The 21,196-nt window shown below is 50.4% G+C and overlaps 1 protein-coding gene and 1 long non-coding RNA gene across 2 annotated transcripts in view; both read left to right on the top strand.

Moving 5' to 3' along the window:
• The first annotated feature begins 746 nt into the window (after positions 1-746).
• On the top strand, positions 747-3,438 carry LOC106016625 (uncharacterized). Its single transcript, XR_001189450.5, has 3 exons — positions 747-952; positions 1,299-1,438; positions 2,176-3,438. It is a non-coding gene; the product is annotated as an uncharacterized lncRNA (long non-coding RNA).
• Positions 3,439-11,670: 8,232 nt separating this feature from the next.
• MMP17 (matrix metallopeptidase 17) overlaps positions 11,671-21,196 on the top strand; it is a 50,787-nt gene continuing 41,261 nt past the window's right edge. Inside the window, exon 1 of the mRNA XM_038187449.2 lies at positions 11,671-12,084. Within this exon, the coding sequence (XP_038043377.2) occupies positions 11,956-12,084 (129 nt within the window). The 5' untranslated portion in view covers positions 11,671-11,955. The remainder of the gene's footprint in view (positions 12,085-21,196) is intronic.

The following is a 21,196-nucleotide window of genomic DNA, read 5'->3' as shown; positions in this document are numbered from 1 at the left end:
GCAATGCAGTGGTTGAAGGGTTTGCCTCCATACAGCTAACTGTTGCAATCCCCTCCACCACTGGTAGCTCTGCACCTGGTGGACAGGATTGCACCCAGGCTGGATGCCCCAGCAGTTGGCCTCTGCAGCTTCCCCCACTTCAGAGATGTTTCTGTCCTCTCCCAGCATGAAAACATTTGGGAAACCATGTTAAAGGAGAGCTATAAAGCTGGACTCAACTCCAGGTGTGTTAATTTCTTCAGAAAAAACACATTGATATACGAGTGAGGGGTACCTCTGAATTTCTCCACCTGCAAAGCGCAGGAGCTGCCATGAGTCCCCTCCCCGGCAGCATCCAAACTCTGTGCAACGAGGACATGGCCCAGGAGGGACCCATTTTTAGCACCATATTTGCAAGGTGAGCTGCTGAATGTGCAGCCAGCAAGAACCTTGCTCATGTTGTTAGGGAAGGAAGCCATACATTTTTGGTAGAAAACTCTGGTTAGTTTAAAGCCTTTATTTATTTTGTTAAAGAACAGCTCTAAAGCATGCTAAAAAGCAGAAGGAACGGATACAGTCCCCTTTTGCACCTGTATAAAATCTTCAGCAGTTTTTTAAATGTATCAGTCTGCTGATCCTCTGCAGGTGGGGATCTGTATCCTGCCCCACAGATTTTTCTTAAGCCACACCTGGCTGCTTGTACTGCTAGGGGCACAGAGAGGTAGGGGATGGATATGGGGGGGGGGGGGGGGGGGGGCTGTGAGCAGTTTTGGGAGAGTGTACTAGTCCTGGCTGCTTGGAGGTCAGGGGAAGTCCCCAGGGTAGCAAGGAATGGGTCACACCATGCTTGGTGCTTTCCTAGCATCCCCACCTTGGCTGGCCAGGCACTGCACTGTGGAGCAGGGGGTGTATGGAGTAAACCTGGCTTGGAGAGGGGACAGAGCACACCTGAGGGAAGTGGCACAGGAGAAAAGTAAGCATGTTGTATACCTTCCATGTGTATTAAATGTGAGGGTGTGGGGGGCAAGAGTGAGAAAGAAAAGGGGAAAACAGATGATGGAGTGGAGAGGAGAGGGAAAGGAGAAGAAAGAGAAATGTTTTTGCAGAGTGGAAAGTCTTGTTTACTGGAATTGTGGAGCCCTGCTGTAAAGAAAACGCTTAGAAAATTACTTGTGTGCGTATATATATATATATATATATATATATATGTAATGAAAGAAACTCCTCAACATCCAGCTTTTTCTGGTAAGTGAGAACTTCTAATAACTGGCCTCTTAATGCTACAGGGCTGTTTTGTTGTTTGCTTCTCTCCTGAAAAGTACATGTTGGGTCTTGCTGTGGCTGCTGCTGTCTGGTTCTCCCTGGAACTGGACCCTGCTCGCTGTGCTGGTGAGCCCTGGCCCCATTTGCATCCTGCAGCCCGGGACAGCCGAGCCCTCTCCCCAGATGCAGACTGGTGGTGAGTGCTGCCCTGATCCATCCCAAAGCCTGTGGCCTATCCATGAAGGGGAAAACCTTTCCCTGCCTTCCTCTTTGACCTCTCTGCAATCTTGCTGCTGATGGCACTCTCTTTCTCAGGCAGCTCTCTCTTTGCTGCCTGAAGGCAATTGCTGCTGAAATTATATATATTTTATTACAACCTTTGAAATATATGGCTCTCTTTAATGGTTAAATCTTCTCAGCTGTCCTGTAAGCATCAGAATGAATGAAAAGTATTTTGTTTTTGCAGGATTATTTAAAGGTAGCTGGAGGGGAAACTAGAAATTCTCTTAATTTCTACACTTGTCATGGATGGTGATGATCTCATTTTTGCTAGTTTTTACAATTAGAACACTTTATCTATCAAACTCCCTATTGATACAATGCTGTGCCGCTTTTCCTCTAGAAGCGCTGCCATTCTTGGCACCAAAGGGGTCTCTTCTGCCTTTAAAGCTTTTACAGCAGTCCCTGTGATGCTCTTCTCTTGAAGCAAATATCAGAGCTAAGCAGACATGCAGGACATGGCTAAGTTTGAAAATACTTTTATATATTCTGAAGTAGCTGTCCTTAGGCATGTGTCTGGAGCAGGAGGTATGATGGTGTGATGAATTTCAAATCACAGCCTCCGTGGATCTCTTATTTTCCAAATACTGTAGGGTTTTTGTGTGTGTTTTTTCCCTGAAGGCTAAGGAAATACTATATAAATTTTCTTGGTAGGAAAATCTTGACAGAGGAATGGAGCAGCTTTCCTACATCTAGTACCTGTCTGCAGAGCAGAGGATGTGAAAGATGGATGTCAGGAGCTCGCCTTGTTTAGCCAAGGATGCTTATCTTCCCATAGCACCTAAGATGCTTCTGATCCCACAAGAATATATATAAAGATCAGTGAAATGTCACTGATCTGCATTAATCATATCTGGATTGCTACTTCTTAGGCCCTTTCCCTCCTCCTTTCCTTACATGGAGCCCAGCATCATCTAGCCACTTGGCTAGCGGTGGGCAGCCTGTGTCTCAGAGCTGCACGTGCCCTTTTGGAGTCACCTGAGTCCCACGAGCCAGCCGATGTCCCAGAGGGATGCAGCAGAGCCAGCACATGTCACCACTGATGTCTCAATGGCTACAAAGTGCCGCTAATTGGAGGAGCTGGAATGCACACAAACTCCGTGGGCTGAACTCGCATCCTTGTGCAAATTGAATTACAAGCAGGAATAAGTCTAATTGCACCAGACAGCAATTAGGAGGGCTTCACTGTCAGGAGACAGCTGCCTGGTGCTGGGCTGGGGAAGTTGCTTTCCTCCTGTGGGAGGGGACCCGTGTGTGCCCAGAGCTGCTGGGGGGGCTTGGGGGGTGTTTGGGTGCACACCTGGTGATGCCCCCACAAAGCACACCCACCACAGAGCCCATACCCTGTCCCTGTCTATATTTGGCTAATCACTCACCCAGGGCATGACCATGCTCAGTCCCAGGTGCAGATGAGGGACAGGTTATTTCTTGGCTCTGGGACCCCAGACATCTGTTGTAGCCACCTAATTCCTTTCCACAGGCTCATTACTGTGTTAGCCAAACACCATGAGCTCTGTCCTGTGTCTCCCTCAGGGAGCCCCTGAGAAACAAGGTGCTGCCTCCAGCCCTTCTGCAGGTCTGGGTGGCTGGGGCTGTTCCATGTGCCTGGTCTCATAAGGGATGTCTGGGCTAAAGCATCGCCTGTCTTCTGTGCCCTGCACCCAAATTGTCTGCTCCAGGGGACACTATGGGGACATCAATGAGCAGAGCTGGGCGGTTCTGAGCCTCCGGGCACCTGACTTGTGGCCGTTCATATGTGAAGGATTTGGGTCTGAGTTGCCCAGTGTGGAGGCTCTAGAAACCTCTTCCTCGAAATTGGCTGAGGATTTGTAAGAGCCATACCCCAATCTCCTTGTTCAAGCTTTAATAACATAGGGAATTAGTGGTAAAGTATTGGATGATTTAAAAATAATAAAATATTCCTGTAGTAAAGCTTGCTTGCTTGCTTTTTTTTTTTTTAAAAAAAAAAAAAAAAGAGTAGTTGATTGTACTTTGATTAAGCATGGGAGAAGTTGTGTATATAAAACATCCCTTTGGACATTTTGTTACTGTAACCACCATAATAAAAGTTTGGTTTATGTAACAGCTTTCAATCTATGTAATGTACTTTATTCTGTAATATGGACACAGAGCTGAGCTGTGCTGTGATTGCCAGGAGCTGTGGTAATCTGTTATTCCGAGGACACAAGGGGTAAATAAGAGCTTTTCTGTAAAGCAGGGAGACATTTCAGTAAGGCCTTTAATAGAGCAGTGAGATTTTTGCCATATATACCTGGGCATCATTGCAAACAGGAAGATTTACTGGTTCCTTCAAGCCAGAAGGTTCATGAGCAATTTATTTCCAAAGCGCTGTGCTACTGCATATGTTTGTTCTTGGAAAAGGAAAACCATTTGGGGCATTATTTTTTTTTTTTCTCCTCCCAGATCTGATGCTGTTCTGCGTGCTATAGCTTCAGCTTCTAACACAACGTGACATAACTTGCTGCTTAGGATCCAGGGAGTATGAAGAAGTCATTAAAGTTGAATCCTGAGAAGTAATTAAGTTTCCAAAGTTGCTCCACAAATTACACCACTGTTGATTCTGCACGCCTCTGCCATACAGAGCCATAATCCTCCAGGTCTTAATGGGGCTTTTGTTCTTCATCCTTCACAAATCCAGGGGAGAGGAGAGTCAGGGTCAGATACTGCCCCTGAGTCTGCACCTTGTCTCTCGGACAGTGAAACCTTCCTCTTCCAGCAGTAGCCACTTTTGACCTTGATGGAAACATTGCCATTGGCAAGAATAGCCACAAAGGCAAAAATCCCTGCATGGATCTGAAAAGTGAGTTCTGCCATCGAGAACAGATTTCATAGTAAGGATTTGCCTTTTTTTTTTTTTAACTGGCGCTCTCCCTGCAGGGTTCAAGCAGGGAGGACAGATCAAGTGGGTTGAATTTTCCTTTAGCTGTAGTTTTGCTAAGCTCTAGAGGAAGTTGTGGAGAGAAGCCTTTCAAGTCCTGATCTGTCTGCTTTGGGTGCACTGCAGATGTTTTGCTCAAGAGATGCAGGGTTTTCACATTAGGTCATTCATTAACAGGGAAACTGAGAAGCCCTGGCAGCTGTCCTTTAGGTTGTGCTCAGCTCTGTTAAGGGCCATGCTAGCTTTGACAGCAATGTATTTCCAAAAGATGAGTTTTTGATAGCAAGAAAAAGCTTTACATCTGCAAGACCAACCCCAAAATATCCCTGTTCTGCCAACATCTCAGAACAAGCTCTACAGTTGCCAGATAGGCTGTGCAAGTAGGCCATGGAAAACTCCTGGTCATGTACTGTGGTAAATGATTTAGCTCTAGACCCAAACAAGTGGCTCAAGCACATCTTAAAGGTTCTTCACTTAATGAAGAAAACGTTTAATTCGAATACTGAAGTTCTTAAATCCCATTATATAGGGGATGCAACTGAGTTTGCTTCTATGTGAATGCAACAATGGACTTGGCTAATAGCTGGCTTTCCTCAGCTCTTGGACTTCAAAAAGGTCTTAAAGACAAGAAGATTCAGGCCAGGTGAGGAGGTGAGCAGAAGAAATAAAAAACAATACGAGATGAGAAAGCCCTCAGGAGACAGGAGTATGTTCAGCTGTAAATCTTTTCCTGTAAGGCATCTGGTTGCTGTCTGTTGAGAACTAAGTGATCTGTATCTCTCTAGAAGCAAGGTTCCCAGCACTGGAAGGTGAAGGACACCAGGATTTAGTCAGAATTCAAGCCCAGGACTGCCACCACCTTAAATAACTTGTCCTCCAAAAGGAGCAGCCAGACAGAGAGGAGAAAAGTAAGCTTGATGGGGAGCAGGAAACAGTGCTCCCATCACACTCCATCTGTGCAGAGTGTCAGAGCAGGGAAGGGGAAGGAACTGGCAGAATGTGTACAAAGACCTGGACAAAAATATTTTGAGGGTAATCCAGGAGGAGGACCAACACAGAGAGCAGACCAAGGACCTGAGGTCAGGACAAGTACCCCTGTTGTACCTCTGCAGCTTGTAAACTAGGGGTGCCACAGCACAGTGCACAGCTGAGGCCTGCTAACTGGTCATTGGTGACCTGGTGATAAAAAGTGTGGTGTTGGAGGTCTTACTGACCTCCTCAGCAAACCCCACACAACTGAGCCAGCCTCTGGAAAGGTTGCCTGTTACAATGTCCTCTGTTGAAAGAAGATTTCTAGTGAGACTCCATTGGTGAGACGTGTTCTGCCATGACTAAAATGCCTGTCCTCCTCTGCAGCGTGCAGTGTACGTGCACATATAACCAGGTACTGGCTTCTGATGCCTGCCACATAATTTGCTGTCTTCCTGACCGACAGAAAGCATGAATACTCATTAAAGCATTATAAAAACAGGTCAAAGGTTTCAGAATTTTCCTAAGCTGAAGGACAATCTGTTATGTTTAAATAGTGTTAAAATTGGTGTTTCTTTTCCACTTGAAAACTCCATCAAATGCTAGTTTGTGTCTTTGCAAATTTTTTTTTGTTGTTTTTGAGTAAAGTGACTGTGTTCTACTTCTGGTTAATTAACCTCGGGACTTCTCTTCATTGCTTAAAAAGACAGTGCATGAAATGATGCTGATGTTATTAAGAAGCCAGGGCAGCAGGGATGGTAATGCTGGTAGCGAAGAGACTATCACACTTCACATTTGCTTTAATATGGCAGGCTGGTCCTTCCGTCCCCATCACTACAAGATCTTGTCTGAGGTTGTGCTGTGTTGAGGGAGTCTGCAGCAAGGCTAAGCTTGGAAAACATGTGCCTGTTTTATAATTCATGGGTGTTAATGTCTTAAATGTTGTTCTGTGAGATGTACATGGTGCAGCAGGGAGGTGGAAGTGGCCAGTTGTTCACAATGTGGTGTGTGCTTGCATCTCCTTGGTGGCAGTGTGGCTGTGAGCTGAGAAACCGGGTGTTGTAGCTGCCCTGGTGCGAATGTAGTGCCCAAGGACTCACTCCAGAAGCAGGTTATGATGACCTTATGCCAGACTCCTTACAAACCTGGAAAAGAGAGCTCTCTAGCCAAGGAGAAGACACAAAGCGAGGCAGGACCACAGGCTAGAGACACAAAAGGAAACTGTGAGTAACATTGCTCGACTTCTTAGAGCATGGTTGTATTGCAAAAGTGTCCCAGGAGGGTTCTTGACCTTATAGGTGTATTTGTAGCCAAAGGGAGGTGGCACAGCTGCCCTGGGTTTGCTTAGAAGGTAAAATCCCAATACGGAAGGGGCAGTGTTGAAATGTGCAGGTGTGGTTGTTTGAGAGCCTCACAGGGGAGGGGAGGCTGGTGTCTGGGCCAGCGGGAGGAGGGAGCTGATTTCTTGGTGCTAAATGAGCGATAAAAGACAGAGCAGGGTTATCTGTGAAAGCCTTTGAAATAAAGACAAGTAGTTTGTTTGATCAGATACACGGAATTCAGCAGAGAGATGCTTGAGAGAGGCATGGAGAGATGGTCAAAGTGATAGGCTTGGGAAAAGGCCTCTGTAACAGCACTTCATACAGGTACCTGCAGGAGCATGACTGGCAGGAGGAGATAAAAGGGCTTTTCAGCAGGGGAGACGCCAGCCGGAGGGAGCTTCGGCTGCCTGGAAAGCCAGGGGAGGCTGCAGTTTTCAGGTGTTATGCAGGGAAAATCTGCAAGATTCAGACCTAGACTGGGTCTAAGCTGTGCTGCTCACGGCCTCAGGTGGGATGAGGCCCGAGGGGAGGTGGTTGGTGCCGCTTTGGCCTGTTGAGCTGGAGCAGGCAGGTGTCCCTGAGATGCTCTGTGCCAGCCTCTGATTATATGGAGAATAACCCATGTCAGGCCAAAAGCACTGCAAGCATCTTTTGCAGCATCCCTTGCTCCTCAGCCCTAGCCTGGAGGAAAATACTGGCTTCCTCACTCACCCAGCTTTGGCTTCCCCCTTTTCATATCAGTTATTGAAGAAATAGGTTGTTTGTTTTCAAATGGAGAATAAGGAAGCGAGAAAAAAAAATGCTGTGTATTCTCAAGCCATCTATAAATGCCCTATTCTGTTTAATTTTTATTCACAGAAAAGAAAGATTTCCAGAATTCCCATGAGTAATACTCAACATGTATGCAACCGTATGCCTACTACTTGTCTCAGGAAAACAATTGATTTTGTTCTTGTTGTTGTTGGTCACCCATCAGTCCTAAAAGTAAGCAAGCAAATAAGTAGCTTTGGGGTGAAATTAATTACATGCAAGTAAATTAGATGCCCGTAACCGATTTTCCCACAGCTACCAAAGCTTGTAGGCGAACAGCAGGATAATATCACAGATGGCTCCAGTCCCTTCATGGTATCCTTGGGCTCTGCAAGGGACCCATGCCACAGGGCTGTCCCCGGGGAGCTCTACGTGCACCGGTGTTGTGGTGCAGCTGCTGAAGCATTATGAGTTCTGTCTCCCTGGTTCTTAGGGCAGAAAATGATTATTTCTCATCTTGCCAAAACAGGAGCATCTGCAGTGATGTAACAGCGCAGAAGAAGTTGTAGGGTATCTACTGATAAGAAATGCTGCATATTTAATCCAAAGCATATTTTCAGTATAGCTGTGTAATTGGGAAATTAAATCGTCTGAATGTTGTCATACATGCTAATTATACTGAATGCACCAAGAGGAAAATCTTCATCTTGCATGTAGCCTACATAGTTAGAAGATAATGACATTTTAAATTCACACTCACTGTCCTGGAGCACAAAGGTGAAAATATTTTAAGTACATGTATTCTGACTGGAATGCATGTGGAAAGAAAACAAATTGAGTACAATTGTTTGCAGTTTTTTCCAAACACTTACAATACCAGCCAGATCAGGCAAATGCTAACTTGCAAATTCACTTTCCTGTCATTTCTTATTTTGCATAAAAGTTTTGCGCTAAGAAAGACCACTTTATAGGTATCACAGTAAACAGCTATCTGCTGTGCCTGTCAATTTGCCTGTTCTTACTTACAGATGATTGCCGTTATCTGTATTTTGTTGTTGTGCAAAGCAAATATTTTGGCTAAAATGTGTTGAAATGCTGTTTTAACTGAGTCATTCACTTGCACCAAATGAAGCATAAAGAATGCATTTTGGAAGCTACACTTAACAGAATTAAAATCATCACGCTGTTCCTTCCTTAAATAAATCCTATTCAGCAGCTCACCTGTGCAATGAATGGCATCTACCCCCATATTGTACTTGCAGCACAGGCATGGAGTCAAGCCTATGCCATCAAGTTTGCTTTTTATTGACTGAAAAGTAAAGAGAGAGAATATTCAGAGTGCAGTTTGTTCTGACTAGCATCCCCATATTTCCTAACTCTTTCTGTAGTTGCAAGGAGTTGGTGGCATCCATACAATCTGCCTCATTTTGTTCCTAGCTTCCACCTTCCTGAGATGAGACATACTTTTGGTACATTCATTGGGTTAGCATGACATCCGCGCTATTATTGATGTGCTTAGAGCTAAGCATGCATCCTCCAGCAGCCTGAGGGCTGGGGTTTTAGATCTTCTCTGGTAGTTCTTTGGGTCATGGTGCTCAAGAAATGTGTTGTTGGAGGCGAAAATTTAATGCAACAATGAAATTAAACTATTAAAGAATTTCTCCCAGTTGTTTGTACATAACATGGTTGTAGAATTTATTTTTGGTATCATAATTTGTGAGATAGTTTTTGATTAACATGCAGAAGTCTGCCATCTTGTCATTTATAAGTGCTTGCTAAATATGTTTACAAATTTGCTGGGAATTGATTGGAATAGCTGTAGGGAGTGGACAAAACATCTACTTGTATGGTGTATATAATTATTTACATTGCAAGTCCTCCCCAACAGGTATTGGTACCAAGGAATAGATAGGACTTTGGGGTTTTTGTGTGTGCTTTTTTTTTGTTTCTTTTTTTTTGTTTGTTTGTTTGTTTGTTTTTTGTTGTTGTTTTTTTTTGGAACATTGCTCAGGGCCATCTGAGCATCTTCTCCATCAAAAGGTGCCCCTCCCAGGCAGGGTGGAGCTCATTCCTGGTGTGCTGCAGGCTGGTGGCTGTGCAGAGGTGTTAGGCCAGGCTTTGTACGATGCTCCTTGGCAGGAAGATGGAGCCACTGGCACCTGGGTCGAGTCTGCTGCAGGAAAACCCACAGAACTCTGCAGTTCCAGCCTGTGACTGAGTGTAGAGCAGAAAAGTGAGAAATGCTTGTGGGAAAAGTATTCTCTTGCAACAGTCAGGTTTGAGTATATTTGAGATTGGGTAGAAATTGGTGTGTGCTTGCATTCGGTGCCACAGGAAAGAAACGAAAAGGATTAAACTCCATTCGCCATGGAGCAGAGCCCTCTGCTCGCCCTGCTGTCAGTCTGCTTCAAACACCCGCTCTGATGGAAACTGCAAATTCGTTGTCCCTGATGTGCTGCTATGAGGAAGGGTGGCTGAGGAGGTGAAGATAAAATGGTTGCATGCACCCTGAAGCCTCGACCCCTTGAAGAGAAGAGCAAAGCTCCACCAGACAGAGCAGGCTCAGCCTTTATCTTTGGTCCTGCAGCTCCCAGGCTGCCCACAACGATCCTTCATCCTTCATTGCTCTGCTCTGCAAAACGGGAGCAAAGGTTGGGGTGGAGCGTGGAGCATCTTCCAGAAGAAGTTTGTGCCTGTTGCTGGGGTCAGTGAACCTGCACCAGCCCTGCTGCCCGCGTCCTCCTGAGGATATCTGCGATCTGCCTGCAGCCGTGTCAGCTGCCAAGAGAAATGACCTCTTGCAAGATGAGATTCGGGAGCTACTTAGCAGGAAATTATCCTTGTGACGTTGCTAAGCAATGCCAGGCTGTTGTGACTGCCCGAGATGATGCTCCCAAGCTGGAAAAGCCGGGAGAGGTTGAGAGGTGGCGGGTGGCTTCTTCCCCCTGCTCGGAGCAGTGCATTCTGGAGGCCAGCAGGTAACAGTTGGCATCCTGGAGCTGGCACGGCAGCTGTCGGAAGCGAGAAACATCTCCCCCGAGAGCAGCGGCAGCTGCAGAAGGGAAAGGACAAAGCGAGGGCAGCAGGAGGTGCACCAAGGGGAGTGAGACCCTGCAGGGGGAGTACAGGGAGGAGAGGGGGGGGAGGAGAAATCACCCCCAGGGACGGGGCTTCTGCAACGGGGCAGCCCTGGGTGCCTTTGGGAAGTGAAAGGAAGTGGGGAGCAGGGGCTGCCAGCCCATCCCCGCGCGCTTTGGAAACCTACAGAGCCCAGCGCTAGGGCTTGCTGTGCCGGTGAAGTTAAACTGCTCCAGCGAGCTTCAGCGAAGCTCTCGAGGTAACAGCTCTCGAGCTACCTTGGTAGCTGTAGTCAGTGAGGCTCCAAGCCCTGTAATCCTGTTCCCACCCCCAGATCTTCTGGCACTGGAGCAGTAATTTCAGCCCAGCTCATAGTGGCCCTGGGGATTGTGGTCTTCCTCTCAGTTCTTGTTAACCAATTTCCTTCGGACAAAAATCCCCTCTTTGCTCTAGTCCTGCCTGATATTAAATATCTCCAGAAGCAGGTACACGTCAGTGCTGAATTAATCTATTTGTGCAGAAGGTGTCATATCAATGTCCGTTACAATTCTGCCCCAGCAGCATCTAGAAGAAGCCCTTTTTCATCTCTACGTTTTTTTCTTTTTCCCTTCCATTCCCTTCCCTTCCCCTTTTCCAGCTTTTTTCCCCTTTTCCCTTACATTTGCAGTCTCTTTTTTAAAACAACTTCAGAGGTACTTTCCAAAGCTGTTGAGTATATAAATGTGCTAATAGGACGTGGGGAGTGCGGACACTGCTCACGAAGCACGTTTTTCACCCTCAGCCTGGGGACGCTGGGGGTGTCTGGGTGCCCCCCTAGGTGGGGACGTCCGGGGCTGCGCAGCCCCCCGCGGCACACCCGCACTGGGAACCGGCCGGCACCGAGCAGAAACGGTGCTGTTTGAAAGCGGAGAGGTGGCGCAAGGTGCCCTTAGGGGCCGAGAGCCTTCCTGCGAGCAACCGAGCAGGGCTGAACCGAGCCGCAGCGAGCTGCGCGGTGCTCGGCGCTGCACAGCGCTGCACAGCACCCCCCTGCCAGCGCTCCGCACAGCCCCCTCCCCGCCCGAGCGCGGCACCGCCTCCCTCATTAGCATCCTTCCTCCTCCTCCTCCTCCTCCTCCTCCTCCTGCCGGCGGCCGGGCGCAGAGGGGTGCATGGCAGCAGCAGCCCAGCCGCGCTCCGCTCCGCTCCCCGCGCAACTCTCGCGCCGGGCGGGGGGGGCGATGTGAGCGCGCCCCCGGAGCCGCGCCCCCGGCTGGGAGCGGAGCGGAGCCCCCCGCGCCCGGCGGCGGCCGCAGCGCGGATGTTGCGCGGAGCCCCGCGGCCCGGCGGAGCCCAGCGCGGGGCCGGGGCCGGGGCCGGGGCCGGGCCCTGCCCGGGGGGGCGGCGGCGGCGGCGGGAGGTGCGGGGCGCGGGGGGATGCTGAGCCCCGCCGGCCGGCCCCGCGCCCCCCGCCGGGGGATGCTCCTCGTCGTCGCCCTCTGGCTGGCGTGGCAGGAGGCGCCCGCGGCGCCCACCCCCGCGGCGGACGACATCAGCCGGGGAGTTGTGAGTACCGCGGCCCCCCGCTCCTCTCGCCCCCTCCCACCTCTCGACCCCCCTCTCTTTCCCCTCTCCTCTTCCCCGACCGGCTCCGGCGGCTGGAGATGCTCCGGTGCCCTCCCGCTGGCACCCCCCGGCACCCCCCGCACGCCTCCTCCCGTAGCACCCGGTGTCCCCCTCCGGCCAGCACCCCCCAGAGGTTGGTCCCCCAGGCACCCACGGAATCCGGTGTCCCCCCGCCTTGTGCCCGCTGTGTCGTGCCCCCCCCTCGTGCCCTGTGCATCCCCTTGCAGCCATAACCCCCCGCGCCCCAAGTTTCCCCCAGCCCTGTGCCCACAGGGCAATGGCCCCAGCGGCGCTTCCACCCCGATGGCAATTTTTCTGGCACTAGCAAAGGGCTGCCCCCTCCCAAAGACTCTCTGCCCGCGGTGGTGGCACAGGGATTGGCAGCGGGCGAGGTGAAGTGGCACGTTTGGAGGCAATGCCAGCCCTGGGCCAGGGTCTGGCTCAGGGCTGAGGTAGGGGATGCTCTGTGCGGGCGGGGGGCAGAGGGATGTGGTGCTTCACCCACCTGCTCATGGTCCCCCTTCTCTGCACGCAGGTGCCTACTCCGTTTGCAGGGAGAGGGCATGTTTCTAGCAGGCAGCAAGTTTCAGCTCGTGTCCCTCGCTCATCACGGTGCCAGCAGGTCCGTGTGGCTTCATGGGGAGAGCCTGAGGCTTTTCTCTTGGAGGAGGAAAAGTTTCTTGCAGCTGAAGCCAGCCACAGCGAGAGGAGACCTCGGCGCAGGGAGGAGAAGCCCCATGACCCCAGCACACCCAGCTGTCGGGAAGGCGGCTGCCGCTGGGCATGGGCAAGCAGTTCTGGGGCTGGACCCGCCACTTTGGAGAAATTCCCTGAAACTCAGCAAATTTCAAACATCTGCCTGCGTGCCGCTGTGAAGGAGGGAGGGAGGCTTTTGCGGCATGGCAGGGTTACCTAACGAGGGAGGCTCGCACAGAGCAGTGCGCCAGGACGCTGCCACCGCCAAGCATTGCTCCCACTCCCAGGCTGCTTCCCCAGCCCCTGCCTGGGCTCTGGGGAGGACAAAGGATGTCCTTCCCCCTCAGTTCCTGGCAGAATAGGAAATGTGGGGAAAATGAGGCACATCTGCATTATTACGGTGCATTTGCTTCCCTCTGTAACCAAATGTTAAAGCTGGGATTAATATTTAATGCAAACAGCACATAAATCGGTGTATTCTGCCCCAATCAATTTGACTCAAACTTCATCTTTGACCTGCTTTTACCCTTGCTACCTTCTGTGCTGCACGCAGCTTTAACAGGTTAAGTGTTAACACTCGAGGGGACTTATTAGTTACTGCTGACAACCCTCGGGCATCAAGGTACTTTTTGTCCTGGGCCGAATCTGAGCAGTTCAAACCCTTGCCGGAGAACTGGGCAGAGCTGGGGATGTCTCAGGGAGGAAGGGTGCCAGGGACGGTGAGAGCTGCGCGGAGGTGAATGTGGGTGAAGGGAGGTACCGAGGGCTGCAAGACCCAGCCCTGTTTTGGCTGGGCAGTAGGGACTGGATGATGCTCGATGCGCGTCTCGGTGATTTCTCCCCTCCCATGGGTGTGCTTGCTGGGGCAAATCCATCTCTTTGGCTTGTGGCGGCACGGGTGGGAGTAGGACTGGACTGACTGTAAAACAGGTCTGTGCTCGTGAGCAGCAGGGAGCAGAAAATGCCAGGTGTTTTCGGCGGTGTTTGTCAGGAAAATACCAATGTGGGGGAAGTGAGCACTTTCAGAGTAATTATTTGACATCCACCTTATGAAGCAACTAAGAAATTAAAGATCTGTGATGCATTTCATCCAAATATTTGAAAACTAGGAAGCATGAAACCATGGCAATCGAAAGCTCCGCTAACCTTTGAAAATCATATCCAGTGGTTCTCTGCAGCAAATAGAGCACAATGTCAACAGAGCTCCTGCCTTCAAAATACCCCCCCAGCAGCTGCAACACTTTCTGCGTCGCACAGGGCTGTGCCTCCGAGCTGCGTGCCCTGCTCCAGTCCTGCATGGCTTTGGGTTGGATGAAACAGCGATGCTGGGCCAAATTAAAGTTCAGCAAAAGGAACGAGGGCTATAATTCAATGGCAGCTCCTGTTAGAGTGCTGCCCAAAGCAATATAATCCTGACTGATTCTACAGATTTCATTACCAGTTGAATATCCTGCCCAGTTTATAAATCTAGCTTGATTATTAATATTTTGATTATTCCCCCTTAGCTGCTCTAACAAAGAGAGCATAAAATAGCAGGTGGAATGAAGCTTGACTTGAGTCTTTTCCTTGAATTTTAGCAGATTGGGTCTGAGATTTACTACTTTACTATTTGCACTGCTGCCTTTCCTACAAAGAACCCCTCACACCCCCCTCACTGGCACACTGAAAACCAGGGGTACCCGCAGCCGTCCCAAATTGCGTCTTTTTATGGCTGTTTGACTCAAGAGTCTCAGGGGCCCGGGCAGCAAGAACTTCACACACGTTAGCAGTAACCGAGTAATGAGAGCTCTGCCTCCGCTGGGCTTTGAACCAGGTCTGGAGGGAGGGCTGCCTTCAGCTTTCAGTTTTTGTAAGAGCCGGTGCAGTGCGATCTGTGTTGACCCGGAGACATGCCGGCTTGAAAACGAGCCTAATGTTGAACCTCCTGTGGCTGGGCTGCCTTACCCCTGCTGCGGGTCCTGGTGGGGAATGGGGTGTGGATCGAAGCTGAGCAAGCTTTGTCCCGAGGGAGAGGCTTCGCCCTGGTGCTGGAGCCGTGGTAGTGGTGGTGGCATCATGAGATCAGCCTGCATGGATGCGGGCTCTGCGGGTGACAAGGGGCGTGGAAGTACCAGGGAAGATTTAGTTTGGGTAGGAGAGCGTGGGTGCAAGGAAGCTGAGTGTGAGCCTCTTCTTCTTGACTGCGTAGTTGAGGGTGACAGGGAAGGTTTGCCCATGCTCCCCAGGCGTTTCCCCAGCTGGGGCTCACTGGGCATTCCTGGGGGCTTGCGTATGAGCGATGCCTCCCGCTCACAATGCTGGTCTGTGTTGTTACTGGAGGAGTTGCTCCCAGGGGATGGAGGCATTTGCATTCATCGGTGGAGGCCCCGGACCACGTCCCCCTGCAGTCCCAAGCAGCTCTTTGTTCAGGGCAAGGCCCTCGCCTTTGTGGCCGCTTCTTATTTGAATGACAAGGATGTGCTGGGGGAGAGCGGGGAGGCGCTGAGCCCCCCTGGTGGGCTGGGGACACACAGAGGTTCCTCTGTCCCCACGTCGGGGAGCGGGGCACGAGAGAGAGGGCTACAGAGCAGCCTGTGCCCTGCACCTCCCAGGTGCTGGATTTCAAAGCAAATCCCATCCCTGCTGGGGAGATGGGCCCTGGTTTGGTGTTTCAGTGGTGCTTGCTCTGGCTCTGGAGCAGCTGAGGAACCGGAGCATCCATTTACCCCATTCCTGATCCCACTCAGCTGGGAGCTTTCCCGAATTGCCCAATGGCAGCATCCGGGGCAGGGCACAGCCCCACCGAGGCACAGCGGGTGGTCTGGCTCAGGGTTTGGGACAATTAGCCCTTTGCAGCAAAACCCTAGTGTGGAGTTAAGCTGTTCCTTCTACAGTGAGAAACTACCAGACGGGCAGTGTTCTGTTTCTGCTAATGGGGAAATTAAAAATTGATAATCCCAGTTGGAGCTTCCTTCAGCCTTCTGAAATGGCAAGTGTTGCAGGACAAAATAGTAGGTTCCCTAAACAACAATGCATTCATGCCAACTGCATAGGGGCGAGGAGCTTTGCTTGGCCCCTCTGCCATACAAGCACTGCCTTCCCTTCCAGCACAGAGCTGTGCCCATCCCAGGTTCATGAATTCCCTCCAAGAAAGCTTAAGCTACCATGGAAAAAAAAAATGCTGCTGGTTACATTTTAAGGTACCTCTTGAAGCCAAAGTACAATGCAAACTAAATTGGCTTGACAAAAGGCTGGCTGGAAGCTTCCAAATAGACAGGCTCCTGTGAAAGCATTTAATCTGGTATTAAAGCCCTGGCTGGTTTGAACTGCTATTTCCTTTTCAGATATGAGTTCCCCAGACCTTGAGATACAGTAATGCAATTTTGTCCCATGCTTGGCTGCTATTGTGGGCCCAGCCGTGTGAATTACCCGGGGTAGTTAAGCTAAATTACCCGCTTTAATGTCACTGGGGGCTTTCCCATGCCTGGGGGAGCCGTGCTGGCGATGAAGCAGGCAAGCCCTCGCCTGGCTGGGTGCTGCTGTCCAAACTGTGCCTGGTGTCCTCGGGGTGGGCCAGGATGTATCCGAGCGTCCTGGGACCAGAACTCCCCTCCCTGAGCTGTGACCTGGCTTGGTGGAGGGTGGGAAGGAGCTGTGCCCCTTTGCCATTCTATTTCCCCTAAAATCATCGTGGTGTTCATGCAGTGGAGGTCTGTCTGCACCTGACTCAGCCACATCGCTCCTGCAGGATTTTATTATACTCCCTCATTAAATTAACTTGCAAAGAGGTGATGCAAAGCGCGGCACGTTCCCATCCCTGCTGTGTCCGGCTGGGGCTCTCCCAGCCCGGTGCCTGCAGCTGGCAGTGAGCTCCAGGAGCTGCCCGCCACAGACATGGGTGTGACATGGGTGATGCTGTCATGAAAGCAAGCTCTCGGATGTCCCCGACACCCTGCTTTGTCCCCGCGAGTTCATTAGCGCTAGCAGCTCGCAGTGAGTCATCGCTGGGCCGCGTGCTAATTTCTCATTATTTACTCATTGGCAAAACCGCTGCAGGAATGGACTGTGCGGCTCGGAAAGGTCACACTGCAACAGAAGAAACCTTTATTTCTGGAGTGCTGCGAGAGAGGGCACATGCCCAGCCGGGACCTCGGGGCTCATCTGGCCTCATGGGGGGGGCAACGTGGGAGGGAAGAGCCCTGCTCCTAAATGCAGCACATCCTGTGCAGCCCAACAGCACGTGGGAAGCCTGGGCCACCTCCTTGTCACTCCCGAGAACCTCTTGGTTAGGGAAGAGTTGCACTCGAAAGTCAAGGATTTGCTTTCAAAATAACCTGGGATCTGACAGCAATAGTTCTCAAAATGCTTTCTTTAATCAAAATCACTTTAAATGGGTAGATTTGGGAGTTTCAGAAGCTCTTCCCAATGCGCGCGTGCATCTGCATGTGTCTTCTTTGTCCCAGATTTTTATGAGGATTGTCTCTGATTTCTGGGTCAGAGAATTAAGAGATTTGATGTTACATTAAAAAACCACACCAAACCACATACGCGAAGTTAAATCCAGTGCAAAAAACAAAGCAGGCGTGCGGGGGCGAGGGAAGAAGCTGCTGAAGTCGAGCAGAACTGGAGAGTTTTAGATGAGCGTCGTGAGAAACTGCCTCTGACAACAGGTTTCTTCTGAGAGAAGTCCTGCAGTGACTGACATGGAGTAAATACCAGAGTTCACCAAGGAGTATGGTCTTCAGATGACACTGACGGTTTGATTAGCCATGGTGACTTAATAGAAGAGAACCTGATTAAATCTGAGGAATTTCCTGCATCAGAGCACACCATGGGCACAGCAAATCATTCTTCCAAGAAATCTGGAGGTGATCCACAGTGCCCAGCAAGAACAATCCCAATTTGAAAAGTGGCAGAATATTTGTGGGTGTGGGGTTTCTTTTTTTTTTTCTTTCTATTTTTTCCAGAGGGATTTTATGCCTGTTGACTGTCAGTGGTCAGGCGGAGTTGTTCACATCATCTGACATATTATTTCATCCTGACAATATTGATCTTTTGGGTGAAAAAAGCAATTTTACCTGTGTCACAGGGTCCTTGCTGGAAGGTGATGGACATGTTTGGATTATATTGTCTTGTTATTTAACAAACCCCGAATGGCATCCCCTGCGGCTCAGCTCCCAGCTGCTGAAGACAGCCAGTCTCTGCTGTTACATCCTCAGTTTACTCTGCAGTTCAAGTTCATCTTTTGAAACCTCCCTATGCACATCCTTCTTTCAGGCGTCACACAAAATCTTTCATCATCCAAAATACAAGAAGGAGATAAGATGTCTCGACTGTTTCAACAGAGATCTGAAAAACCCTTTGCAGCCCCTGTCCTGGGTTGTGTAGGTTGCCTGTCCTGCACTGCAGTGGAGGCACCTAACCCTTGTACAGTTTCCCAAGGGCCCCCATCCCAAACCATCCAGCTCTGGACTTTTTCCACCTTTCTTCTCACCAAGTGACCCTTGCTGGAGATGGCAGATTTTTAACAGAGCAAAAGGAAGCTTCTTGGGTTGTCAGCATTTGGGGACCTCACCATCTGAGGATTTTTTGAGGTTCAGGGAGCAGATCTGGGAGCGCGGTTGGGACCAAGTGACTTTGGAGGGGCCTGAATGGGATAAAAAATGGGAGAGACAAGTGTGCAAGGAAAGCAGTCACACGGGATCCTTTCCAAGCGGCAAGCTGGACACACTCATTTGAAGGAGGGTTCACGTGGCTGGCAGCTACAGGCTGTCCAAACCACCACAACTCTCGGCAGTACTGCTTGTTCTCAGACTTGGATGGTCGGTGTATTGCTCAACCCTTCATAACAACTTGTGTTTATCAGCAGGATGTCACACACACAAGTACTAGGGCTGGTGTCCCAACTGAATTGCACCTCAGAAGGCTGCTTCTTGCTTTTCACATCTTGCTGAGTGAGAGAGAAATAAAGCAGTCTCTCCTGGTTTTCCTGAGCCCACCGTGAGGGATCTTCTCCAGAGGCATTACAGCCACCCAGCAGTCCTTGTATCCCAGCTGGAGCCTTGCCCAGGCTTGGTGCATGGTGGGGACCGTGGTGAGGTCTCTGGTCCTGTTCCACCTCATTCCCTGTGTTTGGTTAATTGTCACTGTCCCTCTGGCATGTCTGCTACCAGAAGGGTGGCCAGCGATGCTGCTTGAGAAGCGCCTTTGCTTCTTTGAAGTCTTCTCTGCATTAAATTGGCTTTTGTTTGTCATGTTTGTTCTCTGTTTTGTTGTCCCTTGGCAAATTCCCTGTTGCTCTGTACCAAACCCATGTATTTTGCTGTTTCTACTTTTGCACCCTTCATGTCAGAGATGCTTTTCAGTGCAAAAGTAAAAGGGAATGGGAAAGGGAGCCCCCTCACAGACACACTTGTGAAATGGCAATGTGTTTGGTAGGAAAGCACAGCTGAGGAGAGCTGGGTGTTTTGGGACTTTCACCACATTTTGTTTATGCTGAAGAAATGTATCCTCCAGGCCTGATCAATGAGACTCTGAAACGAGGAATAATCTTGCTTGGCCTCAGCCAGCACTAAAGTGTACAGCAATCCCGTTCTTCCTCCCGGGCTGGATGCATGTCATATTTCATGACAGAATGACAGCCCCGTCAGACAATCTGCTGCTGTTTTGGCGTTTCTAATACACCTCATGCTTTGGTATGTACTCACTCAGTGTCCAGTAAGATCAAGATAATCTAGAGGAAATCAGCTGCTGTGCTCCAGGGCCCCGACAGGCAGTGATCGGGGAGATTTGAGTAGTCTTCTGCAAGCTCACCTGGATTCAAAAACTCCCCCAAGAAGATCTTATATTAATTTTTCTGTGCTCAGAACCATAAGCACCAGGTACCTGAGAGACTAGACGTGTGGTCATTGACCAAACTGTGTGGCTCTACGAAAGGCAACCTGGGCTCCAAGCACTGAGCAGCCCAAGAGCCCCTCTCACGTGTTTTTATGAAACCTGGGCTCTAAACAAGGGGATGAGTAAATTTGTAACGATGCTGCATCTAATCACCGGTTGCACCTCCTCATTTCCTCACTGGTTTCACAGGAGGCCTGGCACTGTGTCACTTGGTGTGGGCGCTGGCGGGCACCGCTCCCTTTTATCTTTTGTCTGAGTGGGTGCTATACATTTCCTGGTGTCGGAGGTAAAACAGTCTAAATCCTGGCTTGCAGCTCTCCCAGGTAATGCCCTGAAGTGGCTTCTGCCTCCTGGACACTGGGAGATGAGCTGGCTGACACCTGGGTCGGGGTAGGTGAGTCGCTTTGGGTCTGCTCTGCAAAGTCCATGAGCTGAGCCGGGCCTGGCCCTTCTCAGGCAGTGTTTTGTCACCAGGGGGTTTGCTTTCCTCAGTCCCTCTCTTTCCAGATGGGTCTGTCCCCGCATCATGGTCTGCCTGGGGCACACCGGCACCCTGCAGACACAGCCGTTTGCCTGAGGAGCAGCTCTTCTGCTCCCTGCAGACCCTGCCTCAAGTAAAGCCGGGAGCTTTGCGGCCTGGCGCTGCGTGCCTGTGGGATGGAGGGGGTCAGCAGAGGTAAGTGGTGGTGGCGGTGATGGTGCTGATGGTGATGGGTCACTCTTCCTATCCCAGGCCCCTCTCTGGAGACCTTCAGCACTAGCAGAGTACCCTCCTGCACCTAGGGGCTTTCTGGAAGCTTTCTACGGCAGGGCTTGGCAGGTGCTGCCTGGGGACACCGCTGTGTCCCCGGCGGTGTCGTGCCGGTGCCCTCTTGTGGAAACTGGGAAAATATCCGAGAAAATACGTGTGTGCTGCGCTGGGTGCAGGCATTGGGAACCTGTCCGTGGGACACAAACAGGTGCCTGCCCCTTGGTGCAGGCTTTTGGTCACTAAATCGCTGTACAGTGACAGCAGCCGTGCTTTAAGTAGGAAAAGTGTGCAAACTGCTTTATGCACCATCATGCTCTAAGTCTGCAGTCTCCTCTCTGCCCCTTAGCAGACGCCTTCAGCTGTTAAAGGCAACCTGTCTCCTGCATCTCCTGGGCACTTGGCAGCTCCATTCTCTTCCATCTGTGGTTTCCTGGAAGGAAGCATCTGTAAATTTCGGTGATACTGATGGAGGTCATCAGTGCCAGCCCAAGGTGGGGGCCGTGCATTGTAGGAGTGGAAAGGGAGCCTGAGTTGTGGCAGCTTTGTGTCAAATTCATCTGAAGTCCTTGGGGTGACTCGCTTGCTGTCCCTGCCACATCATGCCTGTCTGTGCAATCACAGATAATCGTTTTTGCTTGTCTGCTTAGAGGAATTGTTTCTCAGGGCAAGGACATCTGCTTTCTTGTGGCTCTGGGATCATTTCTCAGCCTCTACGTTATCAAGACCCAC

Source organism: Anas platyrhynchos, chromosome 16 (assembly GCF_047663525.1).
Source record: "Anas platyrhynchos isolate ZD024472 breed Pekin duck chromosome 16, IASCAAS_PekinDuck_T2T, whole genome shotgun sequence".
Classification (NCBI taxonomy): domain Eukaryota; kingdom Metazoa; phylum Chordata; class Aves; order Anseriformes; family Anatidae; genus Anas; species Anas platyrhynchos.
Note: the sequence above shows the minus strand (reverse complement) of the source record. Positions and strands in the feature narration are given on the sequence as shown.